Here is a 24,902-nt window from a genome sequence, read left to right as displayed (position 1 = left end):
ATTAGTTTGTGGCAAAATATTTTATTGCTGCCATCCCATGGTGGGCTGTGAGGATTGAAGTTGGGTGTCACAGCATCTTCTGGAATAGGGCGATGGCCTCATCCACCTTCCTGAGCTCTGCCTCTGTCTGTTGGAGCTAGAGATGGAATGAGAAGAGGTGAGGACCCAGGCCCAAGGAGAAGACCTGAACACCAGAATAGCAGGGGGGAGTAGTTCCAGAGCTGTGTGCTTGGCTGTAACCTTCCCCCTACTTCCAGTCTTCCCACCAGCACCCCTACTCTTTTCCACCAGGACCCTGCCATGTAGGCCTTCCCTTATAGTTCTTAGTACCCAAAGGATGAAGGGCTTCAGAACACACATGCCTTGTTCAGTACTCTCACCCAGGCAGGAAAGCACAGGCTGCCAGGAAAATCATGTTACCTTCACTTGTAAAACACAAATGGTAATGCTGCTTACTCAGAGAGAGTGCTGGATGAGTCGAGTGAGATAAACCTGTCAGCCAACACTCTCTTGCTCTTAGGCTCATGACTGTTTTCTTGGGTCTATGCAGTTTACCCATTGCTATGCCCTGGAGGGATCTTAGATGCAGAGGGTCTGCAGGGGGGCTTCACACCTGGGCTGGCCCTTTACCCACAGCGGTTTCTCATGTATACAGGGAGGAAGCTGCATGGTCACTGCTCAAGGGGTCTGGGTTCTGAGTTCCCCCATGGATTAACAGGGTTGAGCAGAGACCAGCCTCTAGACCAGGGCTTAGGGATGGATGGAGATGATGGTGTAAGAAATGCCCACCCACACTACAAACCTTGGCTTCATCTGCCTCCTGGACTTCGAGGGGCACCTTGACAGAGTAGCCTGAGGCAGAACGGCGCTCCCGCAGACGCTGGGCCTGCCGTTGGGCCTCACCTCGCTTGGCCTGCAGCTTGCCCAGCTCCCGGGCTGGGTCCACCAGGCCTTGCAGCTGCAGGTGGATTGAGCATCGGTCAGAGGCCAGAGCTACTGCGCAGCCTTGTGGTGCAGGAGCTCCCAGGGCCAGGACAGCTACGACACCCGCGCTGGCCAGCGTCTGCACGTAACCTGACACTGCTGATGCAAGAGCACCTGTGGCCTCATCAGCCACTTCCAGAAAACCTGCCAGGGAGGAAGGAAGGAAGGTGAGGTCTGGTCACAAGGAGACAGGAAACTAGGCAGCCACAGCTGGACACTGGATTCCTAGAGTGGGCTGGGGACAGTGGGGCAAGGTAGACATAAGGGCCTGAAGCTCACAGTCGGGCCGGATCCGGGTAAGGTTGTAGTCTGCACGCAGGGAGCGCACAACTCGAGTGATGCTTAGTGCAAGTTCAAGGGCGGCTTCTGCCTCAGGGTCTTTCCAGGAGCACTGTGGGATGGAGGAGGAGGTGAAGGAGGCCTGTGGGGTGAGCCTGAGTCACCGCCAGACCATACCCCATACCTCTGCAGGCTCTGGGTAGGGGGTAACACAGAGGCTAGCTGGAGCTTGTGGGGTCCTCCGGGGCAGCCTCTGGAAGAGTTCCTCTGTCACAAAGGGCATGAAGGGTGATAGCAGCCGCAGGCCAACATCTAGACAGGTGTAGAGGGTCTGGCGGGCACATTCAGCTGCCACCTGGTCCACTCCATTCAGTACGGGCTTTAGGCACTCCTAGGGGACAGGGAGGTACAAAGCTCAGGTTGCAGATCTAGTCTCAAGCCCTCACAGTGATTATGAGGATTGGGAAGGGAATGAGTTGGCTCAGGTCTCATAACTAAACAGTGGTAAAGCTGAGCCCCGGGCTCACAACCTCTATGCTCTGCCCCACTCAGCTTCTTCTTACCAAGTAGACGTCACAGAGCTCATAGAGCCAGAAGCTGTACTGGGCGGTGGTGACAGCTGGGAAATCATAGGCCTGGAAACCTTCATTGCTGAGTCTCACAGCCTCAGCCAGTCGACTGCGGATCCAGCGGTCTACCAGGCTCTCGTGGCCTCCAGGCTTGAGGGAAAGTGGTATATCAGTCAGCAGGCCACCATATAGAAGGAGGAGCCTGAACCCCACAATGGTAGGAATCATGGTACATCTCCATTCCAGAAGTAACTGAGCATGTGCCCAGTGTCTAGGGAAAAGAAACAGGCTTCCAGCCACCTCAAGGATGACCCCAATTCCTGTTACTATCTGTCTATGTCTGTATCCCAAGCTACAGAAAGGACCCTCAGGGACTGGGGCTTGGGTTCCTGATCCTACAGATACAATCCTGATACAACTATGCTTGATAGCTGAGGGGCAGGGGTATAGTCTGTGTGGGTGCAGCCAACCTTACTGCCCACCAGGCCCTCACCTTGGAGGTAGGTGAGGGCATAAAACCTTTCCCAAGGCCACGGAGGGCAAACTTTGTGGCATTCCAGAGCTTGTTGCAGAAGTGGCGGTAACCCAATATTCGGTTCACATCCAGGTTGATGTCACGACCTAGGTGAGGGGTGAAATTAGAGTCTTCACCATTCTCCTTACTGGTCCAGGCTCACAAGTGCCCAGGGCAGAGGAGAGGGTAGGCCTCTGGGAAGGAGGAAGGAGGCAGCTGAGAGGGAGGCATGGGGGCTATACCCTGGGATGTGTAGGCGCAGAGTCCAAACCGGAGAGCATCAGTGCCACACTCAGGAATCCCCATGGGAAAGTCTGCCTTCTGCAGGAGGAGGCAGAGGGAGGAGCCTCCTGTCAGTCCTGCCCACCTTCTACTCAGGCTCCATCCCAAGGCCTGCCTTCTGTACCTGCCCTTCCTTGGCCTTCTCCACCTCACTGGGGTCCAGGTTGCTGTTCAGTAACTGGTCATGGAGGCCCTGACAATGGAGGAGGAGTAGTCAGATAGCTGTGGCCACAGCCCCACAGCTGGGTCAGGACCCAGTCCTACCTGTAGGGAGACTCCATGGATGACATCCAGTGGGTCAATGACATTGCCTAGAGACTTGCTCATCTTCCGTCCGTGAGCATCACGCACAATGGCATGGAGGTAGACCTGCAGGGCAGGAGGCAGGAAGGACAGTGAGGTTGAGTCCCTTTGCTGGTATCAATGCCCACTACCAGGATCTGCCACACATTAGGCCTCACTGAATTATCCCCACCAGTTCATTTAGCAAATGAGTTAAAAGCCCATTCTCCTCTGGAAAGAGGAAGCCCTAAGCCAAAGCACAGGAATCACTGAACAGAGTCCAGGCTAGATTTCAGTCCCACCAGCTGGGACTGGGCCCATCCACAGATGTCTATCCATGTTGAGCCTGAGCTGCAACACAAGAGGGCAGGAGAGCAGGGAGAATGTGGGAGGGTCCTGGCCATTTTCACACCTCTCTGAAAGGCAGCCTGCCGGTAAGCTTCAGGCCAAGCATGACCATTCGGGCCACCCAGAAGAAGAGGATGTCATGACCCGTCTCCAGCAGAGTCCCCGGGTAGAACACACTCAGATCTTCTGACTGTGGGCAGACCAGGATGTAAAGGGGAGTTAAGCATTCTCTTTCAAGACCAAAGCCCACCCTAGTCTAGTCCCAGGAACACACCTGGTTGGGCCAGCCCAAGATGGAGAAGGGGAAGAGGCCGGAAGAGAACCAGGTGTCCAATACATCCTCATCTGAGGGAGGCCAAAAGTCAGAAGTCAGAGGAAAAGGAAGTGAGGGTCAGAGCTCCAGCCCTGCCAACCCGCCCCCAAGGCCCTGCCTTGCCTTGCTGGAGACTGATCTTATCAGGCGACACTCCAAACTCCTTGGCTGCCTTCTCTCGGGCCTCCTCCTCACTGCGTCCACTCACCCAGTACCGCCCATCAGGGTCCTGCCGCAGGCAGAGTGAGCACCCATCGGGTATCTCTGCCTTGCCCTGACCTCTCTCCCACCCAGAGCCCAACAAATCCACAGTTCCCCAGACATCTAGCTCTGGCCTGTCCTTACCTCCCCAGGAGGTACTGATGGGTCACTGACAGTTATGAAGTATGCTGGGATGCGATGGCCCCACCACAACTGCCGGGAAATGCACCAGTCCCTGCAAATGGCCAGTGGTAGGGAGAACGTCAGGGAGGCCTAGAGGTGCCCCTGCCCATGTCCCTCAGGCAGTCACCCAACACTGAAGAGTCCTACAGACCGGATATTGTCCATCCAGGAATGCCATGTCCGCTGATGGGCCTCAGGCAGAATGTGGAGGTCTCCCCGGGTCACAGCAGCACTGGCAGCCTGGGCCATCTCCCCACAACGCACATACCACTGTGGCCTTAACAGAGGCTCCACTATATCCTTGGAACGGCTGGTGGTGCAAATGAGGTGAGGAGGCCAGGCAGTGAGCACCCTAAGGAGCTCCCCACTTCCCACCCTTCCTGGCCCCCACCCTCACTTGCAAAGTGGCACCACCATGGGGTTGTCCTCAATGCCACGGAACAGTCCTTTCTCCTTCAGTGCTGCCAGAACCGCCTTCCTGGCCTCAAACCTGGGCAGGCCCTGAGTGGGAGAAAGGCTTTGTCATGGTGATGCCTAGGGATTCCCCCACTTCCCTCAACCATGGACTCCACACCGCAGGCAGCCTCACCAGGAAAGGTGGGGGTACGTTGACAAGCACCCCATGGGAATCCATGATACTGATGGCCTCCAGCCCGTGACGCTGCCCCACCTCATAGTCATTCTGGTCATGTGCAGGGGTGATCTTCACCGCGCCTGGAGCATAAGAGAAGGACCAGGGTCCCAAGGGACTTTGTGGAGTTTCTTCCCACATTCATCCCTTGTGTTGTGGGATGTGGCTCTCAGATCACCCTGGCCCCTGCCTCCCTAATACGGTCGCCTGAGAGAGCCCAAGTCCGGTCTTTCTTGGAGAAAGATGGGGTGGCTGAGAAGGGCCTTGTGGGGTGCCAGTCTCTTCCTCTTCCCATAGTACCAGCCCTCTGCTTACCTGTGCCAAATTCCATGTCCACAAAATCATCAAAGACAATAGGAAGGCTCCGAGACAGAAATGGGTGGATCACGCTCTTTCCCTTAAGGTGCTTGGGACAGAGGGAAATGTCAAAAATGTACAAGGGCTAGACTAGTCTCTCCTATCCAGGTCCTTAACTGAACCAAACTCCCTCCAAATGTTCACTGATGCACGGCTCCATCTTCAGGTTTGGAAAAACAGCCAGAAGATGAGTTTCTAACTTAATTTCCCCGGTTGTCAGTCATATGTCTCAATCCCTACCCCCAACCACCCATAAGCATGGGAACCCCTTTTAGGCCAGAATTCTCCTCAATTATCAGCAGTCTCTCATCCTACCTGGTATCTGGGATCTTTGGGGTGCACAGCTACGGCCACATCTCCCAGCATAGTCTCAATCCGAGTTGTTGCCACCACCACTTCCTCGTCGCTGTCTATGGTGACAGAGGCTTTATGGTCTCACCCCTGGCCCCCTTCCTGCCCGCCTACCCAACCTGGCCCAGAATCCTGGAGTCCTTGGCTCCCACCTGAGCCTTGGACCTTGTAGGCAAAGGAAATGAGGACCCCAAACTCCACTTTCTCCTTATAACCAGGCACAGAGAGCAGGGTACGACCTGTCAGTTCCTTCTTATCCACCTGTTAAGAAGGGTATTTAGAGATTTGACCTGTGGGACAGGACTGGTGCTGTATTATTGATGGAAGACAGGCTGAAAGAGTGTGGGTGTACCTCAATGTCAGAGATGGCAGAGTTAAGGGTACAGGACCAGTTGACCAGGCGGGTACTGCGGTAGATGACACCTTCCTCATGAAGTCGGACAAAAGCCTCTGTCACAGCTGCTGACAATTTCTGGGGTAAAGCAAGGGTAAGTCACAAGGTTGGATGAGGCCTGGAGGCTAGGCATACACCCAAGGCAACAGGATCTGGCTTGTCCAGAGTCCTACCAACCATGACTCCTTTAGGAGGAAAGTACTTTTCTTGAGGGAAAAATGGGGCTATTGGAACACAAGAGCAGGCAACAAGCCTGGTGATGTTGGAAAAGGCAAGGGAGCCACTTGGATAGGAGTCAGGGGCTGGTGCAAAGCATACCAAGAGTTCAGGATCCATGGGAGGAGGCCTGATAAAGTGCTGTCTGGATAAATTTGAAGTTCCCGAATAAGGACAGAGAATATGAAGGGCTGTGAGGGGGGCTAGAAAGTGGCATTTATAGCTGAGCCCTCAGTGGTATCCAAGGAGTGGGCTCATTTCCTGGGAGAAGGTTGCAATGTGTGCTCTCTTCTGTGAGTGTCCCAACCTGTGGAGCCACCCACTCCCACCCCAACCCTGAGACCCCTCCTGCGCACAGGGTCCATGGTGAAACAGGCTCGATCCCAGTCCAAGGAGCTGCCAAGTTTCTTCAACTGATGGTAAATCCGGTCACCTTTTCTGGAAATAGATAGATGGGCTGGGATCAACACTTAAGCACAGGATGGAGGGAGACACTGGGTGGCAGATGGGGCAGCATGGGCTCACTTATCCTTCTGAAACTGATCTGGGTCCTGAAACCAAACGACCCTCTGCTTCTGTCAGAGGGTTTTAACCTGCAGCCAAGGATCCCAGGTAACAGGTCTTTTTTGGGCAGGGAGGAGATAGAGAAGCCTGGCCATGATGCCCGTAGGGATGCTGCACACTCACTCTTCCTTCCATTTCCAGACCTCCTGCAGAAAAGCCTCTCGGCCCAGCTGGTGTCGGCTCAGTCCCCGCTCCCGCCACAGTTTCTTCTCCACCACCACCTGGGTGGCAATGCCTGCATGGTCACAACCTGGGTTCCACAGGGTAGTCTCCCCACGCATGCGATGCCTGTGGGGAGGGCATGAGGGTCAAAGGATGAGCTGGGCTGGCACCAAATGAAACAAAGGCTTCCAGGCAGGGAGTTGGGAGATGCTTGAGAAAGAAAGCAAGGTAGAGCTGGAAACATCCTAATTCTCAAGACTGGAAAGAAAATGAATGCAATCTGGAAAAAGAACAAAGAGGAAGCTCTTGCCCAAATAGATAGTAAGACATATGAGAAAGTTGTGATTATGAAAGTAAGTTACCACAAAGAAACAAAGTGACAGATTAAGAGTAGAAAACAGTGTCAGGAAATAGATCCAAGCAAACTCAGCATTTGTGAAAGGTGGCATTTCACATCTGTAGGGTACGGATAAACCACCTAATAAATTTGTTTGGGACAATAAGCCAGTTATTTGAAAAAAGTCTGCCTACTTTCCAATATTCACAAAAATAAGTTCTACACATATCAAAGAACTCAACATAATAAAACAAAACTGGGGAAGGGCATCTAGCTCAGTGGCCTAGCATATTGAGCAAGGTTTTCATGAGAGGAAAACTAGGAATAATCATCAATAACAAAGTGACTCCACCACGGTACACCCAAACTATGGAATACTATAGAACAATTAAAAAGAATAGGACAAGAAAAGATCTCCAAGAGAAATTGTTAGGTGTAAGAAAAATGTTTTATAATGACATGTTTGATGTGTACCCGTTCTATTAAAAAACAACAGAAAAACATGGTGGCACATTCCTATACTCCCAGCTGCACAGGAGGCTGAGGCAGGAGGACCACAAGTTCAAGGCCAGCCTGGGCAACATGGTAAGACCCTGCCTTAAAAGAAATGGCTAGTGGGCACAGTAGCACATACTTATAATCCCACTAACTCTGGAAGCTGAGACAGGAGGATTGCAATTTTGAGGCCAGATTTGGCAATTTAGTAAGGTCCTCAATAACTGAGATCCTGTCTCAAAATAAGAAAATAAAGTTGTGTCCAGTGGTGTATACCTGTAATCCCAGTGGATTAGGAGGCTGAGACTGGAGGATCACAAGTTCAAAGCCAGCCTTAGCAGCTTAGCAAGGCCCTAAGTAACTTAATGAGACCCTGTCTCAAAAAAAAGTTAAAAGGCTGGGGATATGGTTCAGTAGTTAAGCACCTCTGGGTTCAAAAAAGAAACAATAAATAAATAAATAAACAAACAAAATAAAAAGGACTGAGAATGTAGCTCAGTGGTAAAGCACCCTGGGTTCAATTCCCTGTACCCAAACAAACTATCCCCTCCCCATGAGAATTCCTAACATGTACTGGTACAAAGGTTTAAGAAAAACAAGTGGGGGGGAGGGAGAGGAGGGAGCCTACAAATGGAGTGCAGGATGGGATTACTTGACAAGGATGCTAAATGATCAGATGGGAGTGACCAGGACAGGAGAAGTACAGTGACCCTGGGGGATACAGCAAGGTCAACATGAGAGGCCAGAGGGCCCATTCTGAGAAGAGAAGAAAGGCAGGGAGGACAGAAGGAACCAGCTAGAGGTATAGTCAGGAGCTCACCATCGAGTCAGGGAGTCCTGAATGGCGTTGGTGAGTGCATGGCCCAGATGCAGGGAGCCTGTCACATTGGGGGGTGGGATGCACATCATGAAGACCCCTCGGGAATTTGGTGCTGACACGCTAGGACGCTGACAGTGGAAAAGGATGGGCACGTGCTAAGGCTTTATGTCACCTCACCTTGGCTCCCTCCCAGGCAGTAAATTCTTTAACCCTTCCCTTCCCCTCCCCAGCCCCCCCTCAGGACCTAGGCAGCTGTGCTCACTCACCCCATACTCTGGCTTGAAGAAGCCCTGTTTCTCCCACCAAGGATACCAGGCAGCCTCCACATACTGAGGACTGTAGGAATCTGGCATATTGCCATTGACATCTAGGGGAAAGGATGGGACAGCTCAAAGAACAGCCAGGGAGGAATGGGCCAGTCCGCCAGGATCTATGTCATTCACATCATAGGACAGGCATCAACATGCCCTGCAAACTCTTACCAAGCAAAGTGGAAAGAGCCATGACAGTGCAAAAGGGGTAAAAACTGGGAAGAATCCATTTCAGTTCTCCCGGGGTGGGATCTCCTCCCCTTCCCTCTCCTAGTACCTTTCTTTTCCCCAGGAGGGGTTGGGATGTCATAGGTAATGATCCCAGGATCCCTTTTCTCCTTTTTCTCTGCTTTTGGTTTCTTCTGCTTGAGAAGGAGAAGACACAGGGCCAGACATCAGTCACTCACCATGGCACCAACCCTTCTTCCAGCTCCACCTTTAGTCTCTCACCTCCCCTGGGGGTGGCTGTTGCTGTTGGATCTTCTGCTTCTGCTGGAATTTCTCTAGCTTTTCCCGCTTCTTTGCCTCTTTCTTGAGTTGAGCAGCTGTCTTTGGGGGTGCGGGGACATCAGGTCCTGGAGAGAAGCACAGAAATTCAGAAGGGGCCTACTGGGGATCCTCTGTGAACAGTACTACTGTGTTTCAGAAGAATTACTTCAACAGCTCAAGGGCTCCCTTGCACTGACAAATCACCATATCCCTCTAACCCTTGCCTGCCAACAGGCCCCTACCCCAGTGATTTAGCTATTTCTAGCAAAAAAAAGCAAATAAATTCCATGGAAGGCCCCACAGGAGCACATATCCACAACCTTACCCCTGCTCACCTGGCTGTTGAGAGAGAGACCTGGTTCCTGCATAAAGAACCACTTCTCCTAGCACAGCCCGGAATTCTGGCTGCCGAATACATGTGATAAACCAGCGAGTCACATTACCCCAGATCCGGCGGGCAGAGGGGTCCAGGACCTGGGAGGGAAAAGACAGGACTATCCTTCATCACTCAATAACGAAGTCTGAGAGAAATGCTCTTATTCCTCCCTAGGCCCCAGTGACTCACATATCGGAAGGGGAGCAGCAAAGCTGTCACAGCAGCCAGGTCAGCCAGAGTGGGAGCATCTCCAGCCAGGTAGGTGTGCAGTCGAAGCCACTCCTCCAAGGGGCTCAGAGCCTTTCCCAGGGCCCCCAGTGCAGCCTGCAGGAAGAGGAAGGGATCTGAGCCAAGACTTCGCTTACTTCAATCCCACTCTTTTGCCCACCCAACCTGATCCACTTGGCTTCCCTCTACTCCCACAAATCACCACCTGAGACCAGACATTTTCATTCGAGTGGTCATAAGAAAAATATTCTGGCTGTGGGTAGAACACATGATTGACATACACTAGGCCCTGGGTTTGATCCCCAGCAATTGCCAAGTCCCATGGTATCGACAACTATATTCTCTTGAGGGAATGATAAATGAGCAAATACATAATATGCTACCCTCCTTTTTTTCTTAATTCCCCTGAACAAATAAGCAGGCTGAGAGTAACAGGGACTTGCAGGGCAGAGGGACTCTATTTTAGATAGGGTGATCAGAATAGGAGAGAACAAGCCAGGGTCTACAATACATGTTCATTCACCAGAGAAATACCAAGTGTCCACCATGTGCTCCATACTCTGCAGGAGGCAGAATTTTAAGTACACTAAGGCACAGCCCTACACTGGAAGGATTTAGTTACAATCTAGTGGGATTCTCTCTCCTCTCCCTCACTTCCTTTCCTCCTCATTTCTCCTTTATCTCCTCCCAGCAACTGTCATCTTTCCCTTACCCAGTTTTTCCCTACAGTTCAAAGTAACTTATTCTCATCAGTTTTAGACTCATCAAACTTTTTTTTTTCCCATCCAACTTTTACTCAGAAACAAAAATGCCTGGCACTAAGGCTGTGCTTCACACACATATTTTAATCTCATTACATCAGTGAGACAGGGATTACATCGACTTGCATTTTCACAGACATACAAAGACAAGACTCAGAGAATTAGGAGGAAAAAAAAAAAGTGCCCAAGGTTACCACACCACCAATCCTAGCTTCCTTACCCAGAATTTCCGCCTCCCCCCATCTCTCCTCCCACTCACCTGGGGGTCTTGAGCTGGACTTCGGAGTCCCAGAGCCGGCAGCGTTGCTCCACAGGCAGCTGGTATTAGCTCTGTGTCGGCATAACTGACCCACTGTTGGACAAGAACAGCTGCCCGGCTACCCCCAGGGCCCCCCAGGCCTGCTGGCCACAAGAGCTGGGCCACAGCTGTGGCTCCCCAAACCCAGAGCCCACCGGGACCCTGCTCCAAAGCGGGCAGGCGGGGTGGGGGAAAAGGAGTCCGGCTGGTGGGAGGCGGCTGAAGACAGATGCGAGGGTGGGCTCCTCCCCATCCAGGACCCTCCCCAGCCTCCCCATAGCGAGCGGCTATGAGGGCTCGAAGGCTGGGGAAGGCATCTGGGTGAGGAGAGACGTAGAGGATAGACATGATTATGTGAAGGTCCGGATGAAGTGGAAAAACCTAAGGAGAAGAGATGGGAAGGAGAAGAGATGAGAGTCCCCGAAAGTCCTGTTTGAAGAGAGGGACCCCCATAAGGGGGCTCCTGTCCCAGGCGTCTGACGAGGCCTCAGGGGCCTAGGATCTGGCTTTAAGTGGCAGTGACAGTGGGAAGCACCTGAAATGGAAGGGATGGGGTCGGGCACGATCGCCGGGCCTCGGGAGTGTGGGAGGTTCGCGGGGGCCGGTCAGCGACCGGTAGGACGCGGGTTCGGGACGCGTGTACGTACTGGAGGGAGGTGGTCAGACTGAGCCGGGAATTCCCCTCGAAACCCGGCGCCAGCCGCTGCTGGACAGGCCGGGCGGAGGTGTCGGGCGGGCGGAGATGGTGGGCGGTTCTCCAGAAGACCCTAGCTCCCCGCGACCGCCGCGGGGGCAATCGGCGCCCACGTGGTCCCCCCTTTGTGACAGCAAGCGTTTCCGGGCCCGCGGGTCCTGGCAGGGGCGGCCTGACCCCGCCTGGGAGCGCGCACGCTGTCCCGCCCAACCCTGCCTCAGGGGCCGCGCCTCCTCCGCCCACCGCGCTAACGAGGAATGGCGCGGGCCGCGGACGCGGGCGGGCCAAGAGAACGTCCCGGGAGTCGTCCCTTGGTCGCCCGCGCTCCGGTCAGGCGCCACCGCGGGCATCCCGTGGGGTCCTTGGCCGGGCCGCGGGGGCGGTGCCCGGTGGAGGAGCGAGCCGCCTAACACAGACGCTAGATGGCCTCCAAGGCCCTTTAATACTTGTGCGTTGACAATTTAGTTGCTTAATGAGGAAGTGGAATTTTGTTATTCCCACTCAACTCCCCACTATTGAAGGATATGGAAAATAAATCCAAATACATTTCCCCTATCTGCAGCTGATCCCCCACCCGCCTTGTCTGGGATAAAATTTAAGCTTTTGTCATTTAAAAGCCAAGGTACCTGACCACCCCCCCACCCTAATGGGTCAGCTGAACCCAATACGACAAACCCCAGGAACTACCGTCCGGTTCCACCCTAAATGAAGCCCATAAAACCCAGACCCTTGCTTTAGTCCACTGCCATTCTCCCCAACCCCCAAAATGAACCACATCAGGTGTTGGATCCAACGACTCCGCCGCTGAATGAAGAGCTTGCTGATTCCTGCCTCCTGCTTGTCATTCGTGCTTACAACTATTCAACTCACACCACTTGAATTTATCTTTTACATTCAGAAAAAGTATGATTGGTTGGATCGAAGCAGAAATCTGGCAGTATCAAAGGCACTTTCATGTCTCTTAATATTGTCACCTTAATGGAAGGACATAGAGATGAAGGGCAGCAAAGCACCCCAGTGCTGATGGAGTAAAAACAAAAGAGAGACCGTGTAGGTAGGGGCATGTTCAGGAGACATAGTGTAGCCTGCAGGAGGAAGTTGTGTTGGTTTCTTGGCTGGAAGAGTGGAGAGTACCAGGGCTTGAATGAATTCAACATTCTTTCCTACCCGCCAGCTTCCTGCCCGAAACACACCACAGAACCAGAATTCAAATTTGCATCATAAATTTTATTCCCGATGCGGGACAGATCCCTTCCATCCCCAAAATGAATCACATGCTGCCCTGATGAGACTTAGGAAACTCTCCCACCATCTCCAGGGAAGGAGTGAGAAAGACAAGTGCTGGGGACAGAGAAGGCTTTGCAATTCCCCAACTTATTTATCTTTCCATTCTCAACAGAGGATAGCTGCTCTTTGCTATTTATTATTCCTCTTATACACTAAATCCCTTTAGGAAAAAGAAAAAAGCCATTACTTAAAAAAAAAAAAAAAAAAAAAAAGACAACTCAAGTATTAGGGGGACATAAGGTTATGGGGTAACCAATAGAAAAGGGAAGGGAAAATGAACAGTGGCAATCACTGCTTCTGCTGCAGGGCTTCCTTCCTTGCTGCATCCTGTAGCAACTGTGTGTCCACTTCGTCTGCTGGCAACTGCACATAACGGACCACTGAGCCACGGATGAAGCAGTTCTTCACTGATAACTAAACAGAGACATGTAAAAAGATCTTTAAAAAAGTCCTCTAAGCACCCAAGGGTCTTTGTTTTGGAGGTGTTTCCTCTTTTCCAACCCAAACTCACCATGTGAGGATATTTCTCAGGGTCTGTAACACTGATGTCAGTTAGTTTGATGTTGAGATACTAAGAAAGGAAGATGAACATCATTATTAACCCTAAGAGACAAGTTGTAAGTACCCAACCCTTAATTTTTCCTCTCCTTTCCCAAGAACAAATTCTGAGCCCTTGCTATTTCTTACCTGATCCACAGAATGGAGGGTTCCACAGATGCTGTCAAGGACAAAGGAAGGGAAAAAAAACCAAATTAATTTGTACTGAAGTCAACATAGAGGTGACTTCAGAGAGAGCATGAGAACATGGCTGGGGAGGTCAAGACCTTAAGCCAGAAAAGGTAGAAAAAGGCATTCCTAGGCCCTAGTATAGTAAAGATAGAGTTGCCAGAATGATTTACTTTACCTGAAGAGGCTCTTTTTTTTTTTTTGGTGGTGGTGCTAGGGATTGAACCCAGGGCCTTGTGCATGCTAGGCAAGTACTCTACCAACTGCGCTATATCCCCAGCCCTTCAGAATGATTTACTTTAGACCCCACATCTTTCCCTAAACCAACCCATCTTTAATAGCTACCATTAAACAGTAATTATGGGATAGACTTATATTTAATAATCTTCACATCTATCTTTCCTAGGTAGCTATCACTCACTATTTGGGGACTTAGATTGTATAACTTGACCAAGTTTACAACAAATAAACAGGGACATTAGTCCAAGTATATCTGACTCCCAGAACCATCAGCTATGGTCCTCCTGCACCTCCTGCAGGTACTGGGGATTGAACCCAGGTTCATTTTACCATCCAACTACATCCTCCACCCTTTTGAAAATTTGAAACAGGTTCTTGCAAAGTTGCCCAGGCTGACCTTGAACTTGCCACCCTCCCTACCAGAGAAAGCTGGGATTTACAGGTATGTACCACCATACCAGCCCATCAGCTATTTTTAAACACTTACTGCCCTAGAGCCTTTCTTTTCTTTTTTAGGAAGGGCAATTAAAGAGCAGTTATTCTTAGGAAAAAATTATTTATCATACCACATATACACATTGAAGGTATTTGCTCTTCTCCGACCCCAACACAGTGCTGGGGATAAAACCCATGGCCTTAAGCATGTTAAATAAGCAAGTGCTCACCAAGCCAAACCCCCAGCCCATATATTTTAGGTTGGAACCAGAGCCTCACATGTAGGTAAAGGTAGCAGTATTATTATTGATGATGCAGGCACAAGCCATGTCTTCTCCCTTCTCCAATCCTCAAGCCCCCTGAAAGGTTAATGAGGAATGCTATCAAAACATCAGTACTGGGCTGGGGATGTAGCTCAGTGGGAGAGCGCTTGCCTAACATTTACAAAACCCTGGGTTCAATCCCTAGTAGCACACAAAAAAAATAGCAGTGCTCCAAGCCACACACATTACCTATCTCCCAATTTCTTGTATACCTATCAATGACTTCATTAACGCTTAAGTCTTACAACTTCAAATCTGATTAGTCTTACGTCTTTGTGTCCCATGAATCCCTACTTTAATGCTGACTTGAACAGTTCTATAATTCCATTTCTACTTTGACTTCTATAACCCAAGGTCTCATTACTTTGCAATTGAATCCAGGTCAGCCTCCTACCTGGCCACCCTGACCACAACCATACTATGTGTCATCACAAGGTTCTAAGTGTCTTAAAATTGTGGTTCTGAAACACTCATGTGTATTCAAAGGTTTCATGAGCCTGAAACAAAAAAGAAAACACAGAATGAAGTAGTTGAGTGTACGTGTGGTGTGCTACAGGTTGCCAATAATTTTTTCTAAGAATAACTGCTCTATAATTGTCCTTCCTAATTTTTCCAGTTTAAAAAAACAACAACAAAATTTAAGCAAAATGACTGTAACACATGGCAGTTTTTTAGTCAGGTGTGGTGATACTGCCTACATCCAGGCTACTAAAAGGCTGAGGCAGGAGAATCATAAATCCAAGTCTAGCCAGGGCAACTCAGCAAGACCCCATTTCAAAATTTTTAAAAAAGAATTTTTTTTTAATGATGCTGAGGACTGAAACAAGGTAAAGTTTCTACTACTGAGCAATATTCCTAGTTCTAAAAAAAAAAAAAAAAAATTTTTTTTTTTAAGTGCTGCATCCAGGCACAGTGGTACTCACCTGAAATCTCTGTGAACTGAGAGGCTAGAGGCAAGAGGATCCCAACTTGGAGGTAAGTCTCAGCAACTCAGCGAGACCCTCAGCAAATTACTGTCTCAAAATTTAAAAAATAATACTAAGGAAAAGGGCTGAGGGTGTAGCTCAGTGGTAATACACCCCTGGGCTCAATCCTCAGTCTCCCCCTCAAAAAAATTACCAGGGATGGAGCTCAGTGGAAGAGCATTTCCCCGGCATGCACAAGACCTTGAGTTTAAGCCACAGTACAGGGAGAAAAAGAGCAAGATATAACTGGATTTGGGGATTGGTTGTCACTAGTTTTGTACACTTGAAAGTTTCTTAGCATATCTAAACTTGTTTCCTTATGGGTAAAACAGCAACAATAGTGTATGCATAAGGGTGTTGTGAGAAGTAAATGAATTAATGAATGTAAAGTGTTCAGAGCAGTCCTTGTGGACATAAGGTCTTTGAATTTTAGCTATTCTTCTTTAAGCACTTATATACTTGGCCTAAACTGGGCAATAGGTACACAGGGGTGAGCTTAAACATGTTCCTGGCCCTTGTAAGAAAAGGCTATAAACAGAAAAATACTTCTGTGAAATTACAATGAGACACATTCACTAAGAAAATAATGTGTGCTAGAGGGTTCTACGTGACTAGAACAACCAGGAAAAGTCTTCCCAAAGACAGTATTTAATCCAAGTCCTGAAAGATGATCAGGAGCCAAAAACACAAGAGGGCCGAGGGATACAAAAGTAGTATATAGACAGAAGGAACTGTGTTGATGTCTGATTATCAATTATATTTTCTTCAACAAAAGATTGATCATGCCACATGCAACTGCTTTCCTATCATCTCATTCTTCTTTTTATTTTTTGGGGGGACCAGGGATTGAACACAGGGGCACTTAACCACTGAGCCACATCCCAGCCCTTTTTATATTTTGAGACCGGGTCTCGAAAAGTTGCTTAGTGCCTCACTAAGTTGCTGAGGCTGGCTTTGAACTTCAGTCCTCCTGTCTCAGCCTTTTGAGTTGCTGGGATTACAGATGTGCGCCACTGTGCCTGGCCTTATCACCTCATTCTTATGTGACAGGTATATGATATGAAAATACCACAATTCAACTCACCCCCTTTGGGTTTCCCTTTGTTTGTGTTATTGGGAATTGAACCCAGGATCTCACACGTTAGCCACGAGTTTTCCACTGAGCTACATCCTCAGCCCTTTATTTTAGAGACTGGTCTTATTAAGTTGTGATGACATATTTGTACATTATTTGTGTAACCAATTGGTAAATTTCTGGAAGGTGAAACAAAAGAATATTTAAGTTAATCATAAGGAAAAAAAAAAAAAAACCGGTTGGCCTTGGGGGGGAAAAAATGTATGAGACCTTCATCCTCTGACCTCACACTTTAAAAAAAAATTTTTTTTTGTAGTTGTAGAGGGATAGAATGCCTTATTTGTTTGTTTTTATGTGGTGCTAAGGATTGAACCCAGCGCCTCCCACATAGTAGGCAAGGGCTCTGCCACTGGGCTACAGCCCCTGCCCTACCACGAGATCTTTAATAAGAACTAAATATAGTTCTGTATTTTCCAGTACATCATACAACTCCCCACCTAATCTTTAAGCTTAAGGCACATTCATTTCTTCTACATCTCTCCCACCTTGCCCAGCCCTCATATTTTCATTAGGTTCCACAGCCCCAAACACACCCACCCTCCACAGATTCGTTGAAACAGGTACCTACCTCAGGTCATTCTTGAGTTCCACGACCACATCCTTGCCCACAAGGGACTTGAAAAAGGAGTAGAAGAGCTATTGGGCAAGAGGGGCAAAACCATCACATGGGAAGGGACATAATAGGGAGGAGTGTCCCCTGCCAGTATTTTCAAATACTGGTATTAGTGGCCCCATTGCATCTTTGGCAGTTCTCAAAAATTTATAGTAAAGAATACTCGGTTGAAAGGGGTGAGAGGCTGGAGCCCAAATAATTCTACACACCTCATTAAGTTCCTCACTGAAAGCTCCAGAGAGGCTGCTCTGAACCCTTCGGTTCTTGGGCCCGCTCTCTCAACCTCTTCTGGGGTCCCTGCCCAGTCCTTTCGGTAAACTGCAAGAAGGTATACCACTGGCACGGTCCCGAAGTTTTGTCTCCGGCAGGAAAATGCTCCTTGAGGCTGTCCCGCCAACTTTCGCTCGGACTTTTTTTTTTTTTTTTTCTCACAGAAAAAAAACCCATTTATTCCCAGTAGTCTCCTCAGAGAACTTGAGGCGCAGGAACTAAAGATGGAGGGAAAAGCCCCGGGCCTAATTCCAGCCCAGAAGGACAAATACTTTGATCCCACCCCACGCCCAACTGTCCGAAACACCCGCGCCCCCCGCCGGCGCTCCCTTGTGACGTCACGGTACCCACCATGGTGTTGGCGCCGTGCGATGCCGGCCGTACTGAGGAGAAAAGCGCTGGGTGCCACGGGCCAGAGGCCGGGCCAGAACCACAGCGCAGATCCGCGCGTGGGGCGGAGCGGGTTCACGCACGCGCAAGGGAAGCGCTGCGAAAGCTGGAGCAGACTGGGAGAGCGGTGGGGGCTCCTGGCTCAGAGGGAGCCGGTCGGGTAGAGCCCAGCGGGACTTGAAGTCAGGAAAGAGGCGGGGCTTCCTGTCTTCCGACTTCCTCCCGGGGCGGGCTGGCCCCTACTGCGCAGGCGCGGGCAAAGCGACCGCCCTGGGTTAGGGATGTTTGGCGCCACTGTTCAAAGGTTTTTGTGTTTTTCTGTCACTTTTGCAGGAAACAGCTTTATTTGCTCACACCCTACACATTTTATGTTGAGAATTGTTAGGGAGTTTTTGAAAATTCATCGTTTTGTGCTAAGTGAAATTTAAAATGACTCCCCAAGATCAGGAGAGCATAATCTTTTTAACAAAGGTTCCCAGTAAAAAGATTTCTCCTAGCCTTAGTCTCCATTTTTGTTTGGCTTTTTTTTTTTTTTTTTTTTTTTTTTGTCTGTTTTAGGTGCTGGGGATTGAATCCAGGGCCATAGGTATGCTAAGCATGTGCTCTATACTGGGTCACACCCCTAGCCTCAGTCTCTATATTTACCAAATGCTTTTGCCAAGGGCTGTTCTGTAAAGGATTAGGATTAAACAGACTGACTCCAGGATGGCAACAACTCGCTATATTTCACTTCCAAATATTGATTCCCTTAAACACAAAGGGACACAAATGCAATTAAATATGTAATATTTATGATAGGTGATAATACTTTTTCATGGAATGACTATAAATTTTCCATTTCTCATCTTGCATAAATGTATATTTATCAGGAGTTTGTTGAAATAGGTTCTGCATGTAAAAGACAAAATGAATTCTATGAATACACAAATACTGGATCTCCTGGACCCCAGTGTAATGATATGGGGATATCAAACAGGGCTTGCCCCACCCCCAGCCGCTGAATCCTAAACCTGCCTATAACTGATTGAGAAGTAACCATAGTAAGCAACTGCTCCATCGAGGCTAAAGGTGCCTGAGGATTGAAAAATATTTTTTGTTTGAAACAATGAGCTCATAAAAATCCAAATACTTTGCCCTTACCAGTTTAATCGTTCACAATGAGCTCACATTCAGAGAACTTATGTTCTCTATGAACTCTCCTGTTCTTTACTTTTCAAGATACACTCATAGCCTAAAGATACCAAAGGTAATTTCCTTTAGGAACAAATTTACTGATAATCATCCACACAGGAAGGAGGAAGCTGGGGTGGCTGGAAATAAATAACAGACATTCACATTCATCAAATGGTTCAAAGAGGGGCCAAGTTTTCCTAATAGTCCATTTCAGAGTCACAAAGACTGAGTATGAAAAGATGATGAATGAAACTCCTCCATTAGAATCCCAAAGAGATGTTAACTTAGATTCAGTTCCAGGCAAGAATCATAATTGGTGTTTGAAAAGGAAGAGAATAAAATTCACCTATAGGCACCCTAGAACCCTCCAGTTCCAGAAAACATTAATCTACTTCTTCAATGGTAGGGCCTGTGGCAGGCCTTCCAGGTGTATATCCTGTTCCACATGTAGGCCCAGTGCATCCTCCCTGGTAGAGCTTTGTGATGATGGGGTTACACACCTGCTCCAATTCCCTTCTCTTATGATCATACTCATCTTTCTCAGCCAGTTGATTGGCCTCCAACCAGGAAAGGACTTCATTGCATTTACTCAAAATTTTCTTTTTGTCAGACTCACTAATCTTGTCCTTCAAACCTTCATCACTTACAGCACTCTTCATGTTAAAAGCATAGGATTCTAGGGCATTTTTTGCAGCAATTTTCTCCCTCTGCATCTCATCTTCAGCTTTATATTTCTCTGCATCCAAAACCATGCGCTCGATCTCCTCCTTGCTCAGGCGGCCCTTGTCATTGGTGATGGTGATCTTATTGGCCTTGCCTGTGCTCTTGTCCATGGCTGTGACATTAAGAATTCCATTGGCATCAATATCAAAGGTCACCTCAATCTGAGGAACTCCCCTGGGTGCAGGAGGTATTCCAGTGAGGTCAAAGCGCCCCAGCAGGTTGTTGTCACGTGTCATGGCCCGTTCACCCTCATATACCTGGATCAGCACCCCAGGTTGATTATCTGAATATGTGGTGAAGATCTGTGTCTGCTTGGTGGGGATGGTGGAATTACGCTTAATCAGCACAGTCATCACACCCCCAGCTGTCTCCAAACCTAGGGACAGGGGGGCCACATCCAACAAAAGCAAATCCTGTACTTTTTCAGACTTGTCACCCATCAAAATGGCTGCCTGTACTGCAGCCCCATAGGCTACTGCCTCATCAGGATTGATGCTCTTGTTGAGATCACGTCCATTAAAATAGTCCTGAAGCAGTTTCTGCACCTTAGGGATGCGAGTGGAGCCCCCTACTAAAACAATGTCATGTATTTTAGCCTTATCCATCTTGGCATCCCTAAGAGCTTTTTCCACAGGTTCCAGGGTACCCCTAAACAGGTCTGCACACAGCTCTTCAAACCGGGCTCTGGTGATGGATGTGTAGAAGTCAATGCCTTCATAGAGTGAATCAATTTCCAGATTGGCTTGGGTGCTGGACGATAGGGTCCTCTTGGCCCTCTCGCAGGCGGTACGCAAACGCCTCACCGCTCGCTTGTTCTGGCTGATGTCTTTCTTGTGTTTCCTTTTGAACTCCTCTACAAAGTGGCTCACAAGCCTGTTGTCAAAGTCTTCTCCACCTAGATGGGTGTCCCCGGCTGTAGCCTTTACTTCAAAAATCCCATCATCTATGGTCAGGATGGACACATCAAATGTGCCTCCACCCAGATCAAAGATGAGTACATGTCGCTCTCCCTGTCCTGCTTTATCTAAGCCATAGGCAATGGCAGCAGCTGTGGGTTCATTGATGATTCTAAGCACATTGAGTCCTGCAATCACACCTGCATCCTTGGTGGCCTGGCGTTGAGAGTCATTGAAATAGGCAGGCACCGTGATCACAGCATTGGTGATCACATAGCCCAAAAAAGCCTCTGCAGTTTCCTTCATCTTAGTCAATACCATTGAAGAAATTTCCTCTGGGTAGAAAGCTTTTTTCTCTCCTTTATAGGACACCAGCACCTTGGGCTTGCCTCCTTCATTGATCACTTGAAAAGGCCAAAGTTTCATATCTGACTGCACAACAGGATCATTAAATTTCCTGCCAATCAGACGTTTGGCATCAAAGACAGTGTTCTGAGGATTCATGGCTACCTGATTCTTGGCTGCATCTCCAATAAGCCGTTCTGTATCGGTGAAGGCCACATAGCTGGGGGTGGTGCGGTTGCCCTGGTCATTGGCAATGATCTCCACCTTGCCATGCTGGAATACCCCTACACATGAGTAGGTGGTACCCAAATCAATGCCTATGGCTGTTCCCTTAGCAGCGGCCATGGTTTTCCGAGGCCTGTGGAGAAAGAATGAGATACTGTTTTGGCAGAATTCTATTTATTTATTTAGGGTAACAGGTGATCATTCAGTTGTCTAAAAAACACAACTATAAGAATAAACCTAGCCAAGACTCATGAGCCCTTGAAAGACGGGAAGAAGCCCTGGGCACAGAGCCTACAAATGTTTTTCTTCATAACTAATGTCTGAGATTCCTCACACATTCTAGGGTTTCACATTTTGTCACTTCTTATAGGGGAAAGAAAACCAACTAGAAGCTGCTGGGCATGGTGGCACATGTCTATAATCCCAGCAACTGGGGAGGCTGAGACAGAAGAATTGCAAGTCCAAGACCAGTCTCAATAATTTAGCAAAACCTTGTCTCAAAAATTAAAAAGGATTGGGAATGTGACTTGGTGGTTAAGTGTCTATGGGTTTAATTCCCAATACCAAAAAAAAAAAAAAAAACCTAATTAGAAATTCATATACAAGGTTACAGCAACTTTAAAGCTAGCCAATGCTGGAAGCTTAATTCTAGTTTGCCACCCAGAAAACCATTAAACACTGTCAAATACCTACTCCCAGATAAACGTCACATATTTGTTTTTAGTACTGGGGATCGAACTCGGGGCCTCAAACATACGAAGCAAGTGTTCTACCTCTGAGCTCTCCTTATTCTTTGAAATTATCTTTGGGATTATGTTCTATTTTATTTCATTTTTGCAGAAATGGGGATTGAACTCAGGGGCATTCTGCCACTGAGCTATATCTTCAGTCCTTTTTTTTTTTTAATGTGGTCAATGGGACCTTTATTTATTTATATGTGGTGCTGAGAATCGAACCCAGTAGAGCTTGCACATGCTAGGCAAGAGTTCTACTATTGAGCCACAATCCCAGCCCATCCTCAATTCTTTTTATTTTTTTGAGAGAGGGCCTCACTAAATTGCCAAGGCTAACCTTGAACTTGTGATCTTCCTGCCTCAGCTTCCCTGGTCACTGAGATTGTAAATGTGTGGCACTATACTCAGTTTGTAGGATTTCTATATCTTTACTACATACTGGATATCATATCACTGGACAGAATGGTCAACAGGCAATACAACACAGAGGGCATGCACAATCAACCTTCCTACTGCCAAATTTGCTCCCTATTCAATCTGAACACTGTGCATCAGACAAGGTTGCAAGCTTGAAATCAGTGATGATCTTGACCTATATTCATTTTGAAGCTGTACCCAATGTAACAGGAATTCATTTCATCACCATCAATTATATGGAACTTTCAAAGGGTGTCAGGCATATTCTTAGGAATCATCCTGCCATAGTCCTAGCTTTCAGGAACCCACTGTGCTTCAGGCAATTTCACAATGGGTTCATTGTAGGATTCCAGTGCTGCCTATCCAGTTGTTGTGTTGACACTAAATTATGCACATTATGCCTCAGGTTTTTGTTAAAATGGTTCAGGGATCCCACCAGGTACTTCTGTGGAAGCTGTCAAAAAAATCCTGCTTCTTGGGATGCTACATGATGACAGCCAGGAGTTGTGGGTCACCAGCAGGCAGTGAGGTCAGGCTGATTAGTGTGGCCCTCCCATACCTGAAGGTGGCCTTCACTGTTAAACAAAGCCGGCAGAGTGGTCTGCTCTGCTGCCCTCAGTCATGGCTATGCTTCTGCCCATGATGGAGACCAAACATGGCTTCTTCTCCAAGCGAGGGACCAGGTTGTGCATAAGTGGCAGAGGGCACAAGAAGCAGGTGGCAGTGGTGATAGTGATGGCAGAGTGTGAGGAGGGGCAGGTTCTGAGGCAGAGTAGTGTATTTTTTAAATTGGGGGAGTAAAATACACATAAAACATACCATACTTTTTTTTTTTTTTTTTTTTTTTTTGGTACTGTGGATTGAACCCAGGGACACTTAACCACTTAACTACAACCCCAGCCCTTTTTTATTTTAAAAATGTTTTTAGTTGTAGATGGGCAAAATACCTTTATTTATTTTTATGTGGTGCTGAGGATCAAACCCAGTGCTTCATGTGTGTTAAGCAAGCGCCCTCCCAGCCCTTTTTTATATTTTATTTAGAGACAGGGTCTTGCTGAGTTTCTTAGGGCCTCACTAAGTTCCTGAGGCTGGCTTTGAACTCTTGATCCTCTTGCCTCAGCCTCCCCAGCTGCTGGGCTTACAGGTGTGCACCCCCATGCCTGGCTCATCTTCACCATTTTTTAAAAAAAATTTTTTTTAGTTGTTGATGGACCTTTTTTATTTATATGTGGTGCTGAGAATTGAACCCAGTGCCTTACACGTGCTAGGCAAGTGCTCTGCCACTGAGCCACAACCCCAGCCCCATCTTCATTTTTAAGTGTAGCATTCACTAGTAAGTTTAATCACAGTGGTGACCAACCAATCTTTAGAACTCGATCTTGCAAAACTGAAACTTTATACCCATTAAACAACTTCCTATCCACACCCCCACTCTATCCCCTTCTGACAATCCTCGTTCTTCTATGAATTTGACTACTCTTAATACCTCATTTAAGTGGAATTATATAGTATTTGTCCTTTAGTAGTTTGGCTTATTTAACTTTGCAGGACATCCTTAATTTTCATCCATTATGTGCTATGTTTCAGAATTTCCTTCTTTTCTAAGGCTGAATAATGTCTATTATGTGCATATTCCATCTTTTACTTACCCATACATGGCTCCAGGTAGGTATACAAATATATTGAGATTTTGCTTTCATGAAGAGCTTATTGGACATGGTAGGAAAAAAAGTAGCTAAGAAGCTAGCTACTCAAAACAGCTGAGAGGGAAGTGGGTGTATATTCTCAATTTCTCACAGGGCCTGATTCAATTGTTCTTTTCCTGTATCTGAGATCTTTTTATTTTAGGACCATACCTGTCTCCTGTTGAACTAAGATTACTTAATACTCTGGACTCCTTCAGAGACATTACCACCATTCTTGGATTTTGCTACTTGTCTTGCTCTCTATTATAAATCCATGGAGAGTAAGTGATTAGGGATACACTGAAGATAGCTGCTATGAACCCAATCAAGCCTTTGTAAGTTTTCTCAGAGAAGTGGGGGAGCTCCAGACAATTTGTCTGTCCTTCTCCTGAAATAACCCCTGTTTCCTGGAGCCAATTAAAAAAAAAAAAAAAAAACAGAAAGGGCTTAGAGTCTTACCTCCGCCTCCGCCACACCCCCTCAACCCCACCCCAGTTTCTGGAGTACAGTCAAACCGTTTTTCCTGCCAGCTCTGACTAATCCGTGTTACTCTAGCGTTCCAGAAAAGATCCTCTTTCCCTTGTCTGCTAACTCCCCCACGCCTCAGTCTTAAACCAACTAGGAGGCTTTTCAGCACTTTCTCCAACACCGATCCACTGGCTTTACAGATCCCTACCACATTCCAACCAGGGCCCTCCAGAATCACCTGCTGTCTCGCCGCTTACGCTCCAGTTTGGAAACGTCCGGATTACGGAGCCCCTGCAAGTGGGAGCTCCAGTAATATTCAACCTGTTCAGCTGGCGTCCCCCCACCCCCCACCCCGCCCTGCCCTGCAACTTTGAGCCAGCTTGGGTGCAGTTACCCTGATTCCTAAACTAGCC

General features: G+C 48.1%; 3 protein-coding genes across 5 annotated transcripts; all 3 read right to left on the bottom strand.

Annotated features, from left to right (window-relative positions):
* Position 1: 1 nt before the first annotated feature.
* On the bottom strand, positions 2 to 11,748 carry VARS1 (valyl-tRNA synthetase 1). Of its 3 annotated transcripts, none has more exons than XM_079147987.1 (30): positions 11,393 to 11,748; positions 10,707 to 11,126; positions 9,648 to 9,782; positions 9,418 to 9,556; positions 9,044 to 9,168; positions 8,871 to 8,958; positions 8,549 to 8,649; positions 8,283 to 8,410; positions 6,592 to 6,756; positions 6,261 to 6,342; positions 5,647 to 5,766; positions 5,447 to 5,555; positions 5,259 to 5,353; positions 4,902 to 4,992; positions 4,545 to 4,669; positions 4,353 to 4,456; positions 4,107 to 4,265; positions 3,917 to 4,007; positions 3,695 to 3,800; positions 3,533 to 3,603; positions 3,323 to 3,448; positions 2,893 to 2,997; positions 2,753 to 2,821; positions 2,589 to 2,667; positions 2,326 to 2,453; positions 1,827 to 1,982; positions 1,448 to 1,654; positions 1,264 to 1,375; positions 803 to 1,128; positions 2 to 136 (listed from the first exon to the last, which is right to left on the bottom strand). In XM_079147987.1, the coding sequence occupies exons 2-30, from the start codon at positions 11,091 to 11,093 to the stop codon at positions 68 to 70; spliced, it is 3,798 nt and encodes a 1,265-aa protein (XP_079004113.1). In that variant the 5' UTR covers positions 11,094 to 11,126; positions 11,393 to 11,748; the 3' UTR covers positions 2 to 67. The 3 variants fall into 3 exon arrangements, with proteins under 3 accessions (XP_079004113.1, XP_079004115.1, XP_079004114.1); XM_079147989.1 differs by having other exon boundaries at positions 8,871 to 8,955; positions 11,393 to 11,747; XM_079147988.1 differs by having other exon boundaries at positions 11,281 to 11,398.
* Positions 11,749 to 12,645: 897 nt separating this feature from the next.
* LSM2 (LSM2 homolog, U6 small nuclear RNA and mRNA degradation associated) lies at positions 12,646 to 17,924 on the bottom strand. The gene is made up of 5 exons (XM_079146355.1): positions 17,785 to 17,924; positions 17,119 to 17,186; positions 13,414 to 13,444; positions 13,238 to 13,297; positions 12,646 to 13,140 (listed from the first exon to the last, which is right to left on the bottom strand). The coding sequence occupies exons 1-5, from the start codon at positions 17,785 to 17,787 to the stop codon at positions 13,015 to 13,017; spliced, it is 288 nt and encodes a 95-aa protein (XP_079002481.1). The 5' UTR covers positions 17,788 to 17,924; the 3' UTR covers positions 12,646 to 13,014.
* A 255-nt stretch (positions 17,925 to 18,179) lies between these two features.
* LOC306665085 (heat shock 70 kDa protein 1-like) lies at positions 18,180 to 24,824 on the bottom strand. Its single transcript, XM_079146354.1, has 2 exons — positions 24,728 to 24,824; positions 18,180 to 21,318 (listed from the first exon to the last, which is right to left on the bottom strand). Exon 2 carries the CDS (start codon positions 21,303 to 21,305, stop codon positions 19,380 to 19,382), a length of 1,926 nt encoding a protein of 641 aa, XP_079002480.1. The 5' UTR covers positions 21,306 to 21,318; positions 24,728 to 24,824; the 3' UTR covers positions 18,180 to 19,379.
* Between the last annotated feature and the right edge of the window lie 78 nt (positions 24,825 to 24,902).

This window comes from Sciurus vulgaris, assembly GCF_902686455.1.
Source record: "Sciurus vulgaris genome assembly, chromosome: 7".
In the NCBI taxonomy this organism is placed as follows: Eukaryota; Metazoa; Chordata; class Mammalia; order Rodentia; family Sciuridae; genus Sciurus; species Sciurus vulgaris.
The sequence above is the reverse complement of the archived record's forward strand: the minus strand, read 5'-3'. Positions and strand labels throughout refer to the sequence as shown.

Coding starts and splice junctions, on each gene's coding strand:
- VARS1 (XM_079147987.1), bottom strand. CDS start 11,093: ATGTCTATCCTCTACGTCTCTCCTCACCCAGATGCCTTCCCCAGCCTT. Junction 8,650..8,870: donor CCCTCCTGGGGAAAAGAAAG/GTACTAGGAGAG, acceptor CCTTTCCCCTAG/ATGTCAATGGCAATATGCCA. Junction 2,668..2,752: donor AGAAGGCCAAGGAAGGGCAG/GTACAGAAGGCA, acceptor CTCCTCCTGCAG/AAGGCAGACTTTCCCATGGG.
- LSM2 (XM_079146355.1), bottom strand. Junction 13,298..13,413: donor CCCTCCATTCTGTGGATCAG/GTAAGAAATAGC, acceptor TTCCTTTCTTAG/TATCTCAACATCAAACTAAC. Junction 13,141..13,237: donor CTGAGAAATATCCTCACATG/GTGAGTTTGGGT, acceptor GTCTCTGTTTAG/TTATCAGTGAAGAACTGCTT.
- LOC306665085 (XM_079146354.1), bottom strand. CDS start 21,305: ATGGCCGCTGCTAAGGGAACAGCCATAGGCATTGATTTGGGTACCACC.